Below are 18670 nucleotides of genomic sequence, written 5' to 3' on the forward strand. Positions count from 1 at the left end.
GGAAAGCAAGCATTACTCTGTGCCTTTGGGATGTAGAATGGTTGGAGAGCTGTGGGCGAGATTCTCTGCAAATGCGGAGAATCGTAAAGGCTGCCGTGGGACAGGCCGTGACCCACGGCAGCCTTCACGACCACTTCCGGGGCCGATTCTCCCCCCCCAGGTGGGGCTAGGAGCGCGGCCCCGTGCGTCACGGCGGCGAGGCCTTGACGACGGTCGTCAAGGCCGCACGTCAAGTGTCACGGCGGCTGACGCGGCCGATGACGTCAGCCGCGCATGCGCAGGTTGGACAACGCCAACCCGCGCATGCACAGTTGGCGTCTTTCTCCTCAGCCGCCCGGCAAGATATGGCGGCTTGATCTTGCCGGGTGGCAGAGGGGAAAGAGTGCGTCTGTTTTGGACGCTGGCCCGACGATCGGTGGGCACCGATCACGGGCCTGTCCCCTCCCGAGCACAGTCGTGGTGCTCCCGTGCCAATTGGGCCTCTAAATGCCCCAAACGGGCATCTGGCGCCCATTTCACGACGGCAGCAAGCAGGTGTGTTTGCTGCCGTGTTGAAACGGGCGCAAAGGCCCGGCCGCTCGGCCCATCGGCCTCGGAGAATCGCCGCTCGCCGTAAAAAACGGCAAGCGGCGACTCATGGCGTGGTTCGGGCGTGGGGGGGTGGGGGAGAATAGCGGGAGGGCGTGAAAAATGTCTGGAGGTCCTCCCGCTATTCTCCCACCCGGCATGGGGGGGCGGAGAATCGCGCCCTGTATGTTTTTTTTCTTTCCTGATGTTTAATTGGGAATAGAGAGAGTCATTAAGAGTATTGTATTCACTAGTACTGTTTAAGAGGTAATTGTGAGCTATATTTCGGTGTGATGCTAATGAGTTTAATATTGTGTTAATAATAAAGTTTTGGTTTAAAATAACAAATCCCTATTTCTTTGTGAAATCACTCCTGGGGAGAAGTGTTCTTTCCACACTGTCTTACCAAATAAACTAAAATATTGGGGTTTCAGTCCAGTATCCTTGCCACTGTTGGGGTCTGGTCCTGGATTGTAATAGCCCCGAATTGCATTTTCTACTGCCCCAGAGTTTATGCTGTGATTTTATCACTTTTCTTTTTAAAAAGAAAATATTGATTCGACAACTTGAATGATGGTAGAAAGATACCCCACTGTATCCTCACTTTACCTGTTCTCTGAAAACGCTGCTCATTGCCATTTCTAATCTGACACCTAGGATTCAGTAACCACTGGTGTATCGGGCATACTGGTCACTACAGTAACCAGTCAGGAAGACAGAACACTGGGCATTATAATAGCAGGATGGTCACCAGGCTTCTAGTAACCAGCAAGGACGGATAAGGTGACAATTAAAACAACAGCATTTCAATAATATGTTAAAACCAAGATGGGGATGGGGGGCTGACAACTCTCAGTACCATCGCTGCTTAATAAAGGAATGTCAGACATAGAAACAGCCCAGATCAAGAAAGACTCCAATACACACAAGTGTATCTGCCTTAAGTAGAGAACAGCTAAGACGGCAGATCTGGGTTCAAATCCCAAAGTCCTGAACTAAATTACAACGGTGTCCCCTCTCCAATAGTCAACGATTTCTCATTATGAGCCAAGTTAAGGTCAATTCAATCATACTTCAAGTAAATTGCATCAATACATGTACCCACATGTAGACACAAATTAATGCTGTCACAATATGATTGCTAACCAGATACCTCTGCCAGAAGCAGGAGGGATCGGGAAGAGAATAGATTCTGTAAACTATAGGGAATGAAATGTTTCACTATAATACCTGGCACATTCAAAGCTCATAAATAAGTCTTGCTTATCATTTAACATTGAAAGGTTACTCCATATATTGCTGTAAATCCCTTCAGAATTCCAAATGATTCAAATATTCCCACTGCTAATTCAACAGAAGTTAACAAATTTCAGATAATCAAGGCTCATTCGCCACCACCCCATCACATTTTTTTAAAATTGAGAATACCCAATTATTTTTTTTCCAATTAAGGTGGTAATTTAGCGTGGCCAATCCACCTACCCTTTTGGGTTTTGGGGAACCTGGCTACGTGCACAACAGCTGCATCTTTTGGGTTTTGGGAGCAAGGTCCACACAGACACAGGGAACCCCCCCCCCCCCAATCACTGAGCCTGGCTGCTGGATCTTCCCACCAATCCAGCAATGTAGGGCAACTTTGTATTGAGGTGAACACATTTAAATTGAACAAACACAATTAATATCTTGTTCGCATGTTCAATCGCAGCATTTCAAAAATAATAGATGGTAAAAGTGAACTTGCAATTCCATTCCCAAACGCATCTTTTGAATCCAATTAAATATCTGACTAACAGAGGTCGGAAAGCTAAGAACCAAAACAGTGCTTCAGGCCTCAAAGGGAAAGACACCTTTATGGCAGGGAAGAGGGACGGATAACAAACCAGTCAATTAACAGGATCTATGCACGACAGAGCTGTTAAGTAAACGACAATTGTAGATTTTTGCTCCTTGTAGATCTCGACATTTATAGAGGTATTACCTTCGCTGAAAAAGCATCCGCCGCTTTTGCTACTCTTGCTTGCAAACCCACAATGTAATGAGATATAAAAACATGAATTACTGGAAATGCTCAGCAGGTCTGGCAGTGTCTGCGGAGAGAGGAACAGAGTTAATGCTTCGGGTCAATGACCTCAGTCAGAGCCTGATGAAAAGGTCGTTGACCTGGGAGGCGAATGCTGCTTCACTCTGCAGACGCTGCCCGCACTGGGCGAGCGTTTCCAGCATTTTCTGATTTGATTTCAGGTTTTCCAGCATTCGCGGTATTTTGCTTTGGTATGTGATGATATAAATTGCATTGAAATGTGTCATCGCACATGTCTGCAACACAAATGGTTCTTTATGATCCCCCACCCCCGCCAATGAAACCGCCCCCCAACAGGCGCTGAACATTTATTTGAGAAAAGGTGATGCCCCTGCTCAATTTAACTAAGCCCATAGCGATTCTCATCATCAGACCTACAGCACGGGGAGGCGGGGAGGTTGTGGGGGGGCGTCACCTGGCTACGCGCACAACAGCTGCAACACATGCTTGGTACCAGGCCCATCTCTGGAAAGAGAAAATCGAACTGGCTATCCTCTGGATTCCAGCGACCTGCCAGAGAAAAAGACAAAAAAAAAAGCTGCACAGTATGCTTCAGATAATAATTCTCCAAATACCAACATCTGTAGGTTAAACACTCCCTGTTCTATATTGAATAAGGATGTCTAAAATAGGAAATCAAAAAAATAAATATGTGAACTGCGCACAGACCGTAAGCCGTAACATTTGCATTATGTAAATATTGAGGCATCTCCGAATCGTTACAGCGCAGCCGGTCAGTCCGCCTCATCTGCGCCAGCTCTCGGAATGAGCAAGCTACATAACCCAGGTGACGATACATTTACAGTCAGAGAGGCATGTTTTAAGGAGAGTCTTTTACAGAGAGGCAGTGAGGTGGAGCACCTTTGGGTGGGTGGGGGTTGTGGGGGGGGATTTCGGGGCTTATTAACTCCTCAGGTGGCTTATTGCGGGGCTACCAAGGAAACTGAGTTTGTGACAGGGACCAGAGACAATAGCTGTAGTCTTCCCAATATTTAATTGAAGGAAAAGACAATATAGCTTCTATAACACATGGTCCGTGTGATCCACTGGACTGGTTTCAATCACCGACCTGTGAGGGTCAGAGAGGAATGCCCCCCCCCCCCCCCCCACCCCCATATTGGCCCTAGGGTATTCTCATTTATTTTTGTCACTGCCTGTTAATGGTATTTCAATTTTAGAGATGAAGGGTCTGTACTCGTTGGAGTTTAGAAGGATGGGGGGGGGGGGCTTCTTCAAACTTACAGGATACTGCGAGGCCTGAATAGAGTGGACTTGGAGGTTCTCCTAGTAGAACCGGAGGGCACAATCTCAGATCAAAGGGCCGATCCTTTAAAACAGAGATGAGGAGGAATTTCTTAAGCCAGAAAGTGGTGAATCTGTGGAACTCTTTGCCGCAGAAGGCCGTGGAGTCCAAATCACTGAGTGTCTTTAACACAGAGGTAGGTGGGATCTTGATTAATAAGGAGATCATGGGTTATGGGGAGAAAGCAGAAGAGTGGGGATGAGAAATATATCAGCCATGACTGAATGGAGGAGAAGTCTCGATGGGCCGCGTGGCCTAATTCTGCTCCTATGTTTTGTGGTCTTATAAGGGTACTGTTTAATTAATTCTAAAGAAAGAGGCATCCACTGCTACGTTCAAGGCCGGTTGTCCCTGGAGAGGTAGCACGCGGTGTCCAGTGTTATGCTTCCAGGGCACCGTGAGGGCTGAAGGGCATCATTAACCCCCCTAGAACGACATTTTCATTTAATTATGTACGGTTCCTTAAATTCTAAAGTGAGAGACTGCTGGAATACTGGCGTAGTAAGTAGGAAGCAGGCATGTGGAATGCTGCATTCTGTAAATAAACCTTACACCAAGGAAAGTATTAGCATCTAGTTTCACGCTGGATCACTGGCCTGGGACTTGATTAACACAACCAGGAGATTAATCGGCTGCCATGGGTCAGGGTAGAGGGTGGGCGAAGGAAGGCAGGATTGACGGGCGCTCGTCAATTTGAGTACTTTGTGACTTTGCCTCACAAGTTATGAAGCCAATAAAATATGAAAAACCAATTGCCACTGCCTTCCTGAGACCTACGAGTAGCTGTTGTGTTGCTGCCTGCGGCGAGCTGTCCTCATCTTCTCAAAGCGCGCCTCCATCTCTTCCAGGACTTTGGGTGTGTATCGCACCACCAATTTCACTGTGCCTTGAGCAGCTTTCAACAACTCCACTGCCTTCTCGTGCTGTTCCCCCTCCACACTCTGAAGAGGTGAAAATATTTTTAAAAAAACATTTGTACAGGCGGCACACACTCAGTAGAGGCAGAAAGATACCTTGTAATCTCCCTGTACTAACTGCTAAATAGCCAAGTAAATTACCCTGCAAGAAATAAAAGGTATTTAAACACATCTGATTTGACTGTTTAGCCAGGAAAGGATTGGCTATGCGCACATACTGCCAGAACGTGGTGCGTAAACATGCGGGAGATATAAACAGAAGGTGCTAAACACGAGCTCTGCTCTTGCTGCTCCAGAGAATAGACTGGCATTACTACACCGCCAATCTACTCTAGCCACTTTACCATTGGTCCCAGTTGGCTCAGGCAAGTCATCTTACTCTGGCAACCCATCAGAGGAAAGAAATGACAAAAGAAGAAATGAGATTTACAGCATTCTTTGCGAAGGCTGCAAAACAGGATCAAGCCTGTTATATGTTCTGTCCAGAAACATGGTAACATGGGTGGCACAGTAGCACAGTGGTTAGCACTGTTTCTTCACAGCACCAGGGTCCCGGGTTTGATTCCCGACTTGGGTCACTGTCTGTGTGGAGTCTGCACATTCTCCCCGTGTCTGCGTGGGTTTCCTCCGGGTGCTCCGGTTTCCTCCCACAAGCCCCGAAAGACGTGCTTGTTAGGTGAATTGGACATTCTGAATTCTCCCTCTGTGTACCCGAACAGGCGCCGGAGTGTGGCGACTCGGGGATTCTCACAGTAACTTAATTGCAGTATTAATTTAAGCCTACCTGTGACAATAATAAAGATTATTATTATTACAATGAAGGTGTCTGTTAGACTGTGCAGGCAAAGCCCGTAGAGACGAACCAAACCCAAGGTTGAACTTGCGTCTCTCCAGTCTTTAAGCTGTTGTATAAAGCTTTACTTAGACTCAATGTAGAGTAACTGCATTCGATTCTGGACAGCACACTCACAAAAGGGTACATTGGCCTTGGAGGGTGTGGTGCCAATCAATGTGAATGATACCAAGGCTAACATAGACTGAGCTGGTATACCTTCGAGGATTGAAAATCAAGGGATGGTCAAGTTAAGGTCTTTAAGATGACTAAAAGGGTTTGTTGACTGGGTAGATTGAGAGAAACTATTTTTTCTTGTTGCTCAGTCTAGGGGCCAGAATTTTAATATTAAAGCGAGGTGATCACAGAATCATAGAATTTACAGTGCAGAAGAAGGCCATTCGGCTCATCAAGTCTGCGCCGCCCCCTGAAAGAGCACCCTACCTAAGCCCACGCCTCCACCCCATCCCCGTTACCCAGCAACCCCACCTAACCTTTTGGACACTAGAGGGAAAATTTACGTGAGCAATCCGCCTAACCCGCACATCCTTGGACTGTGGGAGGAAGCCCGAGCACCCGGAGGAAACCCACGCAGACACGGGGAGAACCCAAGGCGGGAATCGTAGCCGGGTACCTGGTGCTGTGAAGCAACAGTGCTAACCACTGTGCGGCCCGTGCTGGTATCAGGAAACATTTGCTCACATAAATGGAGAGGGCAAATCTGGGATTCTCGCTTCCAAAAAAAAAAACAGCTTTCGTTGCCAGGGCTCGGTTGAAATTTTCAAAATTGAGATTAATATAGTTTTGGGCTCGCATCTGTGATTTTTGTCTCTTTGCTACAACCATTACCATTCCCACCTTCTTTTGTTCCATAAAGTCTTGGTGAAGTAATCTCTCCCACCTCCTACTCTGTCACAGACCTTTCACTGTGTTCTAGCCCCCCCCCCCCCCCCCCTTCAATCACATTTCGACCTTCCTTCAGTTCTGAAGAAGTCATATTGGATTCAAAACATTAACTCTGTTTCTCTCTCCACAGATGCCGCCCGTCCAGTTGAGAATTTCTACGCTCTGTTTTTATTTCAGATTTCCAGCATTCTGAGTATTTTGCTTTTATTGCTACATTTTTGTTGGTTGGGGAAGGGGGGGGGGGGGGGGGGGGTGCGGTGGGGGGCATAGCATGGATCACAGAACAAGGTGCGCAAGTGCAGCTAAGTCACAGGTCAGCTGAGTGAATGGGGGCCGAATTGCTCTCTCCTGTTCCTGTGACGTTCAGTCGGATTCTCTGACCAGCAAAGGAGGAACCCACCCGTTAACCCTTTGGCCAGATTCACCCAGTCACATTCATCAGAAATAAATGCAGCAAGTAGACCTCAGCACTCACCACTCCGTTAACCGAGAGTAACTGGTCGCCCCGTTTAAGGCCTCCGTGTCTGTCTGCTACTCCTCCAGGGATAATTCGGGATATGTAGATTGGGGAGTTCTGCTCCTTCCCGCCCATGATGTTGAAGCCAAGTCCTTCTTCTGTTTTGGGAAGTTCGACAACTCGAGGGTGTGCGTGCCCCTCACTGGCTGCGAAGGCCGCAACTGTTGCCTAGGATAAGGATGGAGGGAGGTAAAGAGAGCGAGAGGAGGCCGAGAGGAGGGCAAGAGGAGGGCGAGAGGAGGGCGAGAGGAGGGCGAGAGGAGGGCGAGAGGAGGGCGAGAGGAGGGCGAGAGGAGGGCGAGAGGAGGGCGAGAGGAGGGCGAGAGGAGGGCGAGAGGAGGGCGAGAGGAGGGCGAGAGGAGGGCGAGAGGAGGGTGAGAGGAGAGCGAGAGGAGGGCGAGAGGAGGGCGAGAGGAGAGCGAGAGGAGAGGAGAGCGAGCGAAGAGGAGAGCGAGAGGACAGGAGAGCGGGAGGACAGGAGAGCGAGCGGACAGGAGAGCGAGCGGACAGGAGAGCGAGCGGACAGGAGAGCGAGCGGAGAGGAGAGCGAGCGGAGAGGAGAGCGAGCGGAGAGGAGAGCGAGCGAGAGGAGAGCGAGCGAGAGGAGAGCGAGCGGAGAGGAGAGCGAGCGGAGAGGAGAGCGAGCGAGAGGAGAGTGCGCGAGAGGAGAGCGAGCGAGAGGAGAGCGAGCGAGAAGAGAGCGAGCAAGAAGGGAATGAGCGAGCGGAGACCGAGCGTGAGGAGAGCGAGCAGAGAGGAGAGGAGAGCGAGCGGAGAGGAGTGCGAGCAAGCAAGAGGAGAGCGAGCGAGCGGAGAGGAGTGCGAGCGAGCAAGAGGAGAGCGAGCGAGCAAGAGAGCGAGCAAGAGGAGAGCGAGCGAGCAAGAGAGCGAGCAAGAGGAGAGCGAGCAAGGAGAGCGAGCGAGCGAGAGAGCGAGCGAGCGAGAGGAGAGCGAGCGAGAGGAGAGCGAGCGAGAGGAGAGCGAGCGAGAGGAGAGCGAGCGAGTGGAGAGCGAGAGAGTGGAGAGCGAGCGCGAGAACAGCGAGCGAGAGGACCGCGAGCGAGAGGAGAGCGAGCAAGAGGAGAGCGAGCAAGAGGAGAGCGAGCAAGAGGAGAGCGAGCAAGAGGAGTGAGCGAGAAGGAAGCAAACGAGAGGAGAGCGAGCGAGAGGAGAACGAGCGAGAGGAGAGCGAGCGAGAGGAGAGAGAGCGAGAGGAGAGAGAGCGAGAGGAGAGCGAGCGAGAGGAGAGCGAGCAAAGAGGAGAGCGAGCGGAGAGGAGAGCAAGCGGAGAGGAGAGCGAGCGAGAGGAGAGAAAGCGGAGAGGAGAGCGAGCAAGAAGGGAACGAACGAGAGGAGACCGAGCGAGAGGAGACCGAGCGAGAGGAGAGCGAGCATGTGAGGGGAGAGCGAGCAGAGAGGAGAGCGAGCGAGTAAGAGGAGAGCGAGCGAGCAAGAGGAGAGCGAGCGAGCGAGAGGAGAGCGAGCGAGCGAGAGGAGAGCGAGCGAGCGAGAGGAGAGTGAGCGAGAGGAGAGCGAGAGGAGAGCGATTACTTTTTATCCCATCCTTAAGAGTTCCAAAGCCAATGTGCAGAATGGACAGGGCAAACCCGTAATCCATCTCAGTGCCTGCGCCAAAAAACAATTCAAATTGAAGCCAATGCATTGTCTCTACAAGAGAGACATACAAGATCCAAAGCTGATAAGCTTGATGTGATGCTTAACTGACACTGTTGGAATATTTCCTCTGCCAGGAAAGAATAATTTTGTATTTACTACAAGGCACAAGTCAGGAGTGTGGTCACTCTTGCCTGGGTGAGTCCAATAGCACTCAATGAAGACAAAGTAACCCACAAGACCGACATGCCATCCACCACTGACACACAGTGGCAGCAGTGTGTCTAACATATGCAAGATAAACTGCAACAACTCGCCAAGACTCCTTCAAAAGCACCTTCCAAACCTACAATCTCTACTGCCTATAAGGACAAAGACAGCAGATGCATGGGAACACCAGCGTCTGCAAGATCCCCTTCAGGTCATCTCCCAGCTCGACTTGGAAACGTCTCCCCGCTCCTTCACTGTCGCTGGGACAAAATGCTGAAACTTCTGCTCCTAACAGCACTGCGGGTGTACCTACGCCAGATGGACTGCAGCCACTCAAGGAGGCGGCTCACCACCAGCTCCTCAAGGGCAATTAAGGATGGGCAATAAATACTGGCCCAGCCAGCGATGCCCACAGCCCAAGAGTGAATAATTCATCTTTTAAAAAAATGATTGCCGATAATTTCCTTTAGTACAAGAAGCCACAGCAAGCAGACAGAATCTGACAACTCCAGCCAGGCCATTCAGAAGAAGCAATTTCAAAAAGAACTCCTTAATATAAAGGGTACTAGAAATCTGCAACTCTCTCCTCCAGAAATCTGTTACGGCTGAGGGTCGGTGCAAACTTTCAAATCGGAGATTGATAGATTTTGTCATCAAATGATTTGGAATTTGGTGAGCTAAACTGAGTTAAGGTTCAGATCGACTGTGATCTGATTGAATGGGGAAAGTGGATCGAGTGACCTTTCCCTGCAGTCACAGGTTCGCTAATACCAGCATTTACTGTTCTTGTTTTGCTAATAACTTTGTTGCTTGCGCTCAATTACAATTTGTAATACAACCTGGGTTTACCAGCTTGTGTGTACCTTGGCTGTTGCATGCGCTCTGATCTCGGGGCTGCCATTGATGTCGAGTGTTTCGTAAAGTTGTTCGTACACCTAGAACGAGAAATAGACCATCCGTTATTTGGGCCTCCCGTACCCCTTGCCCGACTCGGAGCTTAGCGAAAGGACACAGCCCGTCAAGGTGACAAACTTTACGGGGGGGGGGGGGGGAGGGGGGGGGAGAAAACGAAGCTGCCAGAGGAAGATCGCTAACTCCACGTCTGTGACACGCAGGGAATTCTATGCAGCGTCTGCAAGTGTGCAGTTCCCAGCGTACCAGAGAACGTAGCAGCTCCTTCACTAGCATACTCCCGCATTGCCCTGTGTCGTTACGGAACAGCGCAGTGCTCTTAAAAATTAGTGGAATAGGCTAATAACTATAATCAGCCCCAATACAAAAGGACAGCCACTGGTGGATTACAATCTAATGCCGTCACATCTCTCGTGGCATCTTCATGGTATAATTATACCAACAGGACTGTTAATCAAGTGTGGCGGGAAGTGTATTAAGAGAAGCAGGCATGTACTTATAAGCCAGACTTTTAAAACTATTACGAGCTGATCTCCCAAGGGTTTTCACTCAGAGTCAAGATCCAATGAGGTTCAGGTGCGATGTGGGTAGAAGGCGAGGGAGAAGTTGAACAAACCCTGTGGAAATTTTGTTGATTGCCCTTATATGTCAACTTTTCTACATCCACGTTTATTCATTTATTTAATTTTTCCAATTGAGGGGTAATTTAGCGTGGCCAATACAGCTACCCAGCACATCTTTGGGTTGTGGGGGTGAGACCCACGCACACACGGGGAGAATGTGCAAACTCCACACGCACAGTGACTCAGAGCTGGGAATAAATCCGGGTCTTTGATACCGTAGTAGAGCCAGTAGTGCTAACCAGTGTGCCCCCCCCCCCCATTTATAACAGTAACCACACCACAAATGTGAACATGTCAGAAGTATAATTGCACCTGACCAGCAGTGATCGTCCTGCAGCATCTCCACTGGCTGGAAGATGTAATTGCAGTGTGACGTTTACATAGGCAGCTCCCATTACAAATGTAAGTGCGGGAATTTACAACGGAAAATATGATAAAATGCGTGGCACAAATGCGAGGACAGTAATATTCTGTACACAGGATAGCTTCCAGCGGCGGTATTACTGGTTGGGCTCCACTTATGTTGTAAAAGAGACATTTAAGACCAAGAGTATTCTTTAGCTTAAGTTTGGGAGGGCGGATGTCGAGATCTTTTAGATAGATATTTCAGGTAAGAAAAAGGCCAACAGGATCAACTGGTCTGTGCTAGTGTTGATGCTCCACACAATCTTTATCTTCTCCTCCTACCCCACCACTGCACCCCGCACACCTCTACTTTATCTCACCCTATTCCTGACTCACTCAAGTGCTAATCCAGCTTTGCCCTGAATGCATTGATGCAATTCACCTCAAGTCCCCCATGCAGCAGTGAGTTTATCAATCTCGTGAAACTCTCTCTTCGTATAATTTTAAATGTTGGAAAGTTTAAAAATAAGATTTTAAACAGATGCCAGAGTGAAACCTGCAAATAAGCTTCTTCCTTCAAAAGGTTGATGCACGCAGAAAGGGCCACAAAATGTTATTGGTCACCGACGGTGAGCTTTTACGAGCCCATGACTTTAGGGGGCAAAGTCAGAGACATTGACCGGACACCTACCTCTCGGATGGCCGAGCAGAACTTGCTCTGAAGAACTCGCTGCAGCGTCTGCAGTTTCTGTGGTGGGACGTTGCCACTCCGCTGCAACTTCTCCAGCAGCTCGATCGCTCTGGCAACATCTGGAAGACACGGAAAGCAGGAATCATGAATCAATCGACTCGGCAGACAGTGCTCAGGGCCGGGTTGCTTTCCCTTCGGGCAAGAATTCTCAGGTTTCTGTCTCCCCGTCCACCCTAGGCAAGCGGTTTTGGGGGTCCCTTAGTTCACTTGCAGCAGCTCCTAAACATACCAGCGCCAGTGTGCCCTCGAGGTGGACACAAAAGATTAGGGATTCTCTCCGGGGTCCAAGTCAATATTTATCAGTCAATTAATATCTCTAAAACCTGTTTGTTTAAAAAAAAATCAGGCTGTTGTCTGTGTGAGCTCGCTGTGTGCAAATTAGTTGTAAAGCAGTTTGGGCCACCTGTGAAAGAAGCTATATAAATACAAGCTCTTTCTCCTTCTCTACACATTTTGTGGGGGAAGTAGCGAATGTTTAAGATGGTGTCAATCGAGCCTGCAATGTCCTAGACATTTGAGCTTTGCGAGTGGTTTCAAAACTGCACTCATCTAAGCAATTGAAGAGTACTCCATCACACTCCTGACCTGTACCCTGCAGATGGCAGACAAGCTTTAGGGAGTCACTTGCTGCAGAATTCCTAGTCTCCCACCTGCTCGTGTAGCCACAGAATTTATATGGCTGGTTGTGATGACTTCCAGGGTGTTGATGGTTGGGGGGAATTTAGCAATAGTGACGTTGTTGAATTCCAAAGAAAGGTGGTAAGACTTTCCCTAGTTAGAGGTGGTCATTACCTGGCAGGTATGTGACACGAATGTTACCTGCCATTGATCAGCCGGAATGCTGTCCAGGTCTTGCTGCAGATGAACACAGACTGCTTCAGTATCTGAGTTGCAGTGAATGAACATAAGAACATAAGAACTAGGAGCAGGAGTAGGCCATCTGGCCCCTCGAGCCTGCTCCACCATTCAATGAGATAATGGCTGATCTTTTGTGGACTCAGTTCCACTTTCCGGCCTGAACACCATAACCCTTAATCCCTTTATTCTTCAAAAAACTATCTATCTTTATCTTAAAAACATTTAATGAAAGAGCCTCTAATGATGCTGAACATTTCTGATCTTATGATCTTGGGAAGGTCATTGATGAAGCAGATGATGATAGTTGGGCCCAGCACATTAACCTGAGGAACTCCTGCAGTGATGGGACTTCAGTCCTTGGGACTGAAATGATTGGCCTTCAACAACCACAACCATCTTCCTTTGTGCTAATATTAATAATAATCTTTATAGGCTTACATTAACACTACAATGAGTTACTGTGAAAAGCCCCTGGTCACCACATTCTGGCGCCTGTTCAGGTACACGGAGGGAGAATTCAGAATGTCCAAAGTACCCAACAGCACATATTTCGGGACTTGTGGGAGGAAGCGGAGCACCCGGAGGAAACCCAGGCAGACATGGAGAACGTGCAGACTCCGCGCAGATATAAGTCCAGCCAGTAGAACATCTTCCTTCCCGATCCGCATTGTTTACAGTTTTGCGAAGGCTCCTTAATGCCATACTCAGTCAAGTGCTGCATGGCAGTACAGTGGTTAGCACATTTGCTTCACAGCTCCAGAAACCCAGGTTCGATTCCAGGCTTGGGTCACTGCCTGTGTGGAGTCTGCATGTTCTCCCCGTGTCTGCGTGGGTTTCCTCCGGGTGCTCCGGTTTCCTCCCACAGTCCAAAGATGTGCAGGCAAGGTGGATTGGCCATGATAGATTACCCTTAAGTGTCCAGACAGGTTAGGTGGGACTACTGGATTACAGGGATATGGTGGAGGTGTGGCCTCAAGTACGGTGCCCTTTGCAAGAGCCGGTGCAGACTCGTTGGGCCGAATGGCCTTCTGCACTTTAAATTCTATGATGTCAAGGGCAGTCACTCTCACCTCTGGAACTCAGCTCTCTTGTCCACGTTTGGACCATGGCTGGAATGAGGTCGGGAGCTGGCAGAGCCCAAGCTAGGCATTGCGAGCGGACTACTTGTAACTAAGCCCGGCAGTGATACCTTCCATCACTTTGCTGATGAATAAGAGTAGACTGATAGGTAGTTAATCGGCCTGGTAGATTTGTCCCACTCTTTATGGACAGGACTTACCTGGCCAATTTTCCACATTGTTGGCTAGATCCTAGTGTTGCAGCTATATTGCAACAACCTGACTGTTGGAGCAGCTAGTTCTGGAACGCAAGTGTTCGGTGCTACAGCCAGGATGTTGTTTATGTCCATGGCCTTTTGCGTATCCAGTTCATACAACAGTTTTTTGATATTGCGGGGAGCAAATTAAATTGGCTGAAGAGTTTTGTGATGGCGGTAAAACACGGGACGTTTGTAAACCTTTCCGCCTTTGTGCTTTGTATATGTGCTGGGCTCAGCCACCGGTGAGGATCAGGATATGGGGACACTAAAGTTGAAAGCTTTCTCTTATGCGCTGCACAGATGGCGGTTTTAAAGCAATTTCAGATGAGAGACCAAGAATTGGGGAGGAAAATAAAAGGGATGGATTCTTGGACAGGACAGCAGAGAGTGAGAGCTTCTCTCTGTCCCTAATCCATGCTGCGTCTGGCACGGGAGGACAATGGGTAATGACAGTGGAAAAACTGGGAGCACTGATCCCCTCCCACATCAATAACCACTGTTGGTAAAAATATATATACTTGCAGGCAACACCATGCATATCAGGAGGACTTGGGATGTTCCCATTGAGTGAATGTATAACAAGTTGCTGATTTCAATCACATCATGAGGGAGTGACCCTCTATCTGGTCAGAATGACAATTTACACAGCAGCAGGTGTGTAGGTTCAGCCGAACTCCCAAACCGGGTCAGTCAGAAAATGTTCACCTGTTAAAGCCTCCAGACCCAGTTAGCTTGGTTATCATTTCACTGTAATAAGAATGTAACAAGACCACAGCGCTTTGTTGAGACACACTTGCATTTATATAGAACCGGTAATCATCAATGATGTTATTTAGGGAAAGACAGCAGTCCCTTTATTGGTTTGCCAGCACCAGCCACTCCACCCTTTATGGTTTACCAGCATTCACACACCCCTCCCCTCTCTACTGGTTTGCCAGCATCGTCCCTTCCGCCCCTGCAGTTATAGTCCATAATCCCAAATTTATCCTTCGCTCTCCCCGCCCCAAAGCAGCAGTTGGTCACCCTGCTGGACAGGGGTGATGCCCACTCCAGAAAGAGGGACAGCAGGGCGGTACAGCGGCTAGCACTGCAGCCTTACAAGCGCCTGAGACCCGGGTTCGATTCCGACCTCGGATGACTCCCCGTGTCTGCGGGCGCTCCAGTTTCCTCCCACGGCCCAAAGACGCGCGGGTTAGGTGGGTTGGCCACACCACGTTGCCCGCAAGTGTGCATATTAGGTGAGGTTACGGGGATTGGGGGGGGGGGGGGGGGGGGGGTGAGTGGGTCTGGGCAGGGGGGGGGGGACTCTTTCAGAGGGTCAGCAAAGTCTCGATAGGCCGAATGGCCTCCATCTGCACTGTAGGAATTCTATAGTTCCAAGTTTTTCATACCCCAGGCCCCAGCATCTTTTGCCAAAGTCCTTTGACTTTACTCCCCCTCGCCCTGTGCCCCGAGTTAATGGGATCAGTTCCCCTTCAGCCACCGAGCACAGTCCCTCCTGCAGCTGCTGCCCAGAGAGCAGCCCAGGAGCTGGAGCCATGTCCCTCACATCCCGCCGCTCACACACCCCGCCCCCTCACACACCTCTCATACAAACCCCACCCCCTCACACCTCCCATACAAACCCCACCCCCTCACACCTCCCATACAAACCCCACCCCCTCACACCTCTCATACAAACCCCACCCCCTCACACCTCTCATACAAACCCCACCCCCTCACACCTCTCATACAAACCCCACCCCCTCACACACCCCACCCCCTCACACCTCCCATACAAACCCCACCCCCTCACACCTCTCATACACACCCCACCCCCTCACACACCCCACCCCCTCACACCTCCCATTCAAACCCCGCCCCCTCACACCTCCCATACAAACCCCGCCCCCTCACACACCCCACCCCCTCACACACCCCACCCCCTCACACACCCCACCCCCTCACACCTCCCATACAAACCCCGCCCCCTCACACACCCCACCCCCTCACACCTCTCATACAAACCCCGCCCCCTCACACACCCCACCCCCTCACACCTCCCATACAAACCCCACCCCCTCACACACCCCACCCCCTCACACCTCTCATACAAACCCCGCCCCCTCACACACCCCACCCCCTCACACCTCCCATACAAACCCCGCCCCCTCACACACCCCACCCCCTCACACCTCCCATACAAACCCCGCCCCCTCACACACCCCACCCCCTCTCACACCTCCCATACAAACCCCGCCCCCTCACACACCCCACCCCCTCACACCTCCCATACAAACCCCGCCCCCTCACACACCCCACCCCCTCTCACACCTCCCATACAAACACCGCCTCCTCACACACCCCACCCCTTCACACACCCCGCCCCTCACAGACCCTGCCCCCCCACAGACCAGCCTCCTCACAAACCCCGCCCCCTCACACACCTCCCCTTCACACCCCGCCCATACAAACCCCGCCCCACACACCCCATACAGACCCCGCCCCACACACCCCATACAGACCCCGCCCCCTCACACCCCACCCATACAAATCCCGCCCCCTCGCACACCTCATAAGACCCCGCCCCTTCACACACCCCACCCCCTCACACACCCCACCCCCTCACACGCCCCTCCCTCCTCAGACCCCGCCCCCTCACACCCCGCCCGCGCACACCCCGCCCCCCTCACAAAACCGGCCCCCTCATCAATATCCATCTCAAAACCCTCCCGTTGGTCGCTGCCCCAGTCAATCAGCGGCCAGCCGCCTGCGATTGGCCGAGCAGGTAGCGGTCCCCGGATTGAAATGCCAGCAGATTTATGATTGTTTTTTTTCCTATTTCGCTTGAAACAAAAACCGCAAAACCCGGACCGGGCCCGCCTCCGGTGCGGGGATCGCAGCCGCCGCTCCCGCTCACCTCTCTCAAGTGACAGAGAATCGGCCAACGCCGCCATGGTGAAGCCGGTATCACCTGACCAACAATCGCGCACGGGGACGCGGGGGAGGCTCGTCACGTCTCCGCCCCTGGCAACGCCCCGCCCCCTGGCAACGCCACCGCCCCGCCCCTGGCAACGCTGACGCCCCGTCCCCTGGCAACGCTGCCACCGCACCCCCGGCAACGCCGCCACCCCGCCCCCTGGCAACGCTGCCGCCCCGTCCCCTGGCAACGCCGCACACCCGGCAACGCCGCAGCGGAACGCCGCGGCTCCGCCCCCTGGCAACGCGGAGGCCCCGCCCACGCTCCTGCATCTCCCTGCAATGACCGTCCTCGGCCGCAGGGACCGCTGTTACCTGGATTGCTCCTGCGGTTCAGACTCGATGGGCCGAATGGCCTCCTTCTGCACTATACGTTCTATTTTCTATCTATGTCCCTCTTTTCCCTACAGTTTAGATCTTTCGGTCATTATCCAATCCCCGTTTGAAACCGGCCTCCAACACACTCTCAGGCAGTGCATTCCAGACCCTAACCACTTGTTGACATGAGATTTTCCTCATGTCACTATTGATCCTTTAAGTCTGTGACCCACTGGTTCACCGCCCTTCCCCCGCTGGGAATAGTTTCTCCTGTCTACTCTGTCCAGACCCCTCCTGATTTTGAACACCTGTGACAAATGACTTCTCAACCTTCGCTTTAGGATTGCTCAGGAATCTCTGGGAATTAGAGAACGTCCTGGAGAATCCACGAGGAAAATCGCAGGGACGTCGGAAAGAAATTGGCGCACTGGAATAGGAACAAACTGGTTGACAGTTATGAAGCACTTCCTAATTGGCCGTGCGCCATGGTGATGACCAATGGCGGGTGCGTGGGGGTGGGGCAGTCAGCAGCAGAAGGAGGTCAGGGGATGGCATCTCCAGGGATACGTCTAACCATCTCTCCTCCCCCAATGACAACAATCCCAGCTTCACCAATCCCAATGAGCAAAGTGGCCCATCGCACAGTTTGCTACACTGAGCACAGTTGGCAGCGTTGTGTGATGCACTGGGTTCCGATTGGTGGGAAGGATGCAGATAGATAATTGGTTTATGGAGAAATCATGGCGGAAGGTGTTAAACTGTGATGTTGATACAAATCATAGAGGAAGCATAGAATCGCTACAGTGCAGGAGGAGGCCATTCATAGGGCTAAATCGCTGGCTTTTAAAGCAGACCAAGGCAGGCCAGCAGCATGGTTCAATTCCCGTTCCAGCCTCCCCGAACAGGCGCCGGAATGTGACGACTAGGGCCTTTTCACAGTAACTTCATTTGAAGCCGACTTGTGACAATAAACAATTTTCATTTCATTTCATTCGGCCCATTGAGTCTGCACTGACCCTCTGGACGAGCTCCCTACCTGGCCCCATTGCCCCAGCCTTTCCCCGTAACTCCAACACCCTACCTAACCTTCAGGGTGAAAGGGTTAGAAGGATCTGCTAATGAGGGATAGCAAGGAGGGTAGAGGTTTAGAATCGTAGAATCGCGACAGTGCAGAAGGAGGCCATTGGGTCCATCGAGTCTGCACTACTGACCCTCTGAAAGAGCACCCCACCCAGATCCATTCCCCCTCCCTATCCCCGTAACCCCACCTAACCTTTTGGACCCTAAGCGGCAATTTCGCGCGGCCAATCCACGTAACCTTTGGACTGTGGGAGGAAACCGGAGCGCCCGGAGGAAACCCACGCAGACACGGGGAGAAAGTGCAAACTGTACACAGTGACCCAAGCCGGCAATCGAGCCCGGGTCACTGGCGCAGTGAGGCGGCAGTGCTAACCACTGTGCTACCGTGCCGCCCTCAGTGTTTGTGGGGAGGATAAAGACTTTGATGGGTCTTTTTGGCCAAATAGCCTGTTTCCATGTTCTGAACCAGCTGCAAGAAGGCACTGAGGTTTAATCTCCATTGAAAATGCAGATAACAAGCCAACAAGTCATAGCGAATGTCTAAACTCCCACAGCTAGTCA

General features: G+C 51.0%; 1 protein-coding gene across 1 annotated transcript; it reads right to left on the bottom strand.

Moving 5' to 3' along the window:
- Positions 1 to 2390: 2390 nt before the first annotated feature.
- Positions 2391 to 16746, bottom strand: lin7b (lin-7 homolog B (C. elegans)). Its single transcript, XM_038783808.1, has 6 exons — positions 16653 to 16746; positions 11518 to 11636; positions 9810 to 9881; positions 7081 to 7290; positions 4728 to 4891; positions 2391 to 3157 (listed from the first exon to the last, which is right to left on the bottom strand). The coding sequence occupies exons 1-6, from the start codon at positions 16687 to 16689 to the stop codon at positions 3136 to 3138; spliced, it is 624 nt and encodes a 207-aa protein (XP_038639736.1). The 5' UTR covers positions 16690 to 16746; the 3' UTR covers positions 2391 to 3135.
- Positions 16747 to 18670: the final 1924 nt, after the last annotated feature.

The sequence above is a fragment of the Scyliorhinus canicula genome, chromosome 23 (genome assembly GCF_902713615.1).
Source record: "Scyliorhinus canicula chromosome 23, sScyCan1.1, whole genome shotgun sequence".
Lineage (NCBI taxonomy): Eukaryota > Metazoa > Chordata > Chondrichthyes > Carcharhiniformes > Scyliorhinidae > Scyliorhinus > Scyliorhinus canicula.

Coding starts and splice junctions, on each gene's coding strand:
- lin7b (XM_038783808.1), bottom strand. CDS start 16,689: ATGGCGGCGTTGGCCGATTCTCTGTCACTTGAGAGAG. Junction 4,892..7,080: donor TACTCTCGGTTAACGGAGTG/GTGAGTGCTGAG, acceptor TCACCTCTTCAG/AGTGTGGAGGGGGAACAGCA. Junction 3,158..4,727: donor CAGCAACACAACAGCTACTC/GTAGGTCTCAGG, acceptor TTTCTCTGGCAG/GTCGCTGGAATCCAGAGGAT.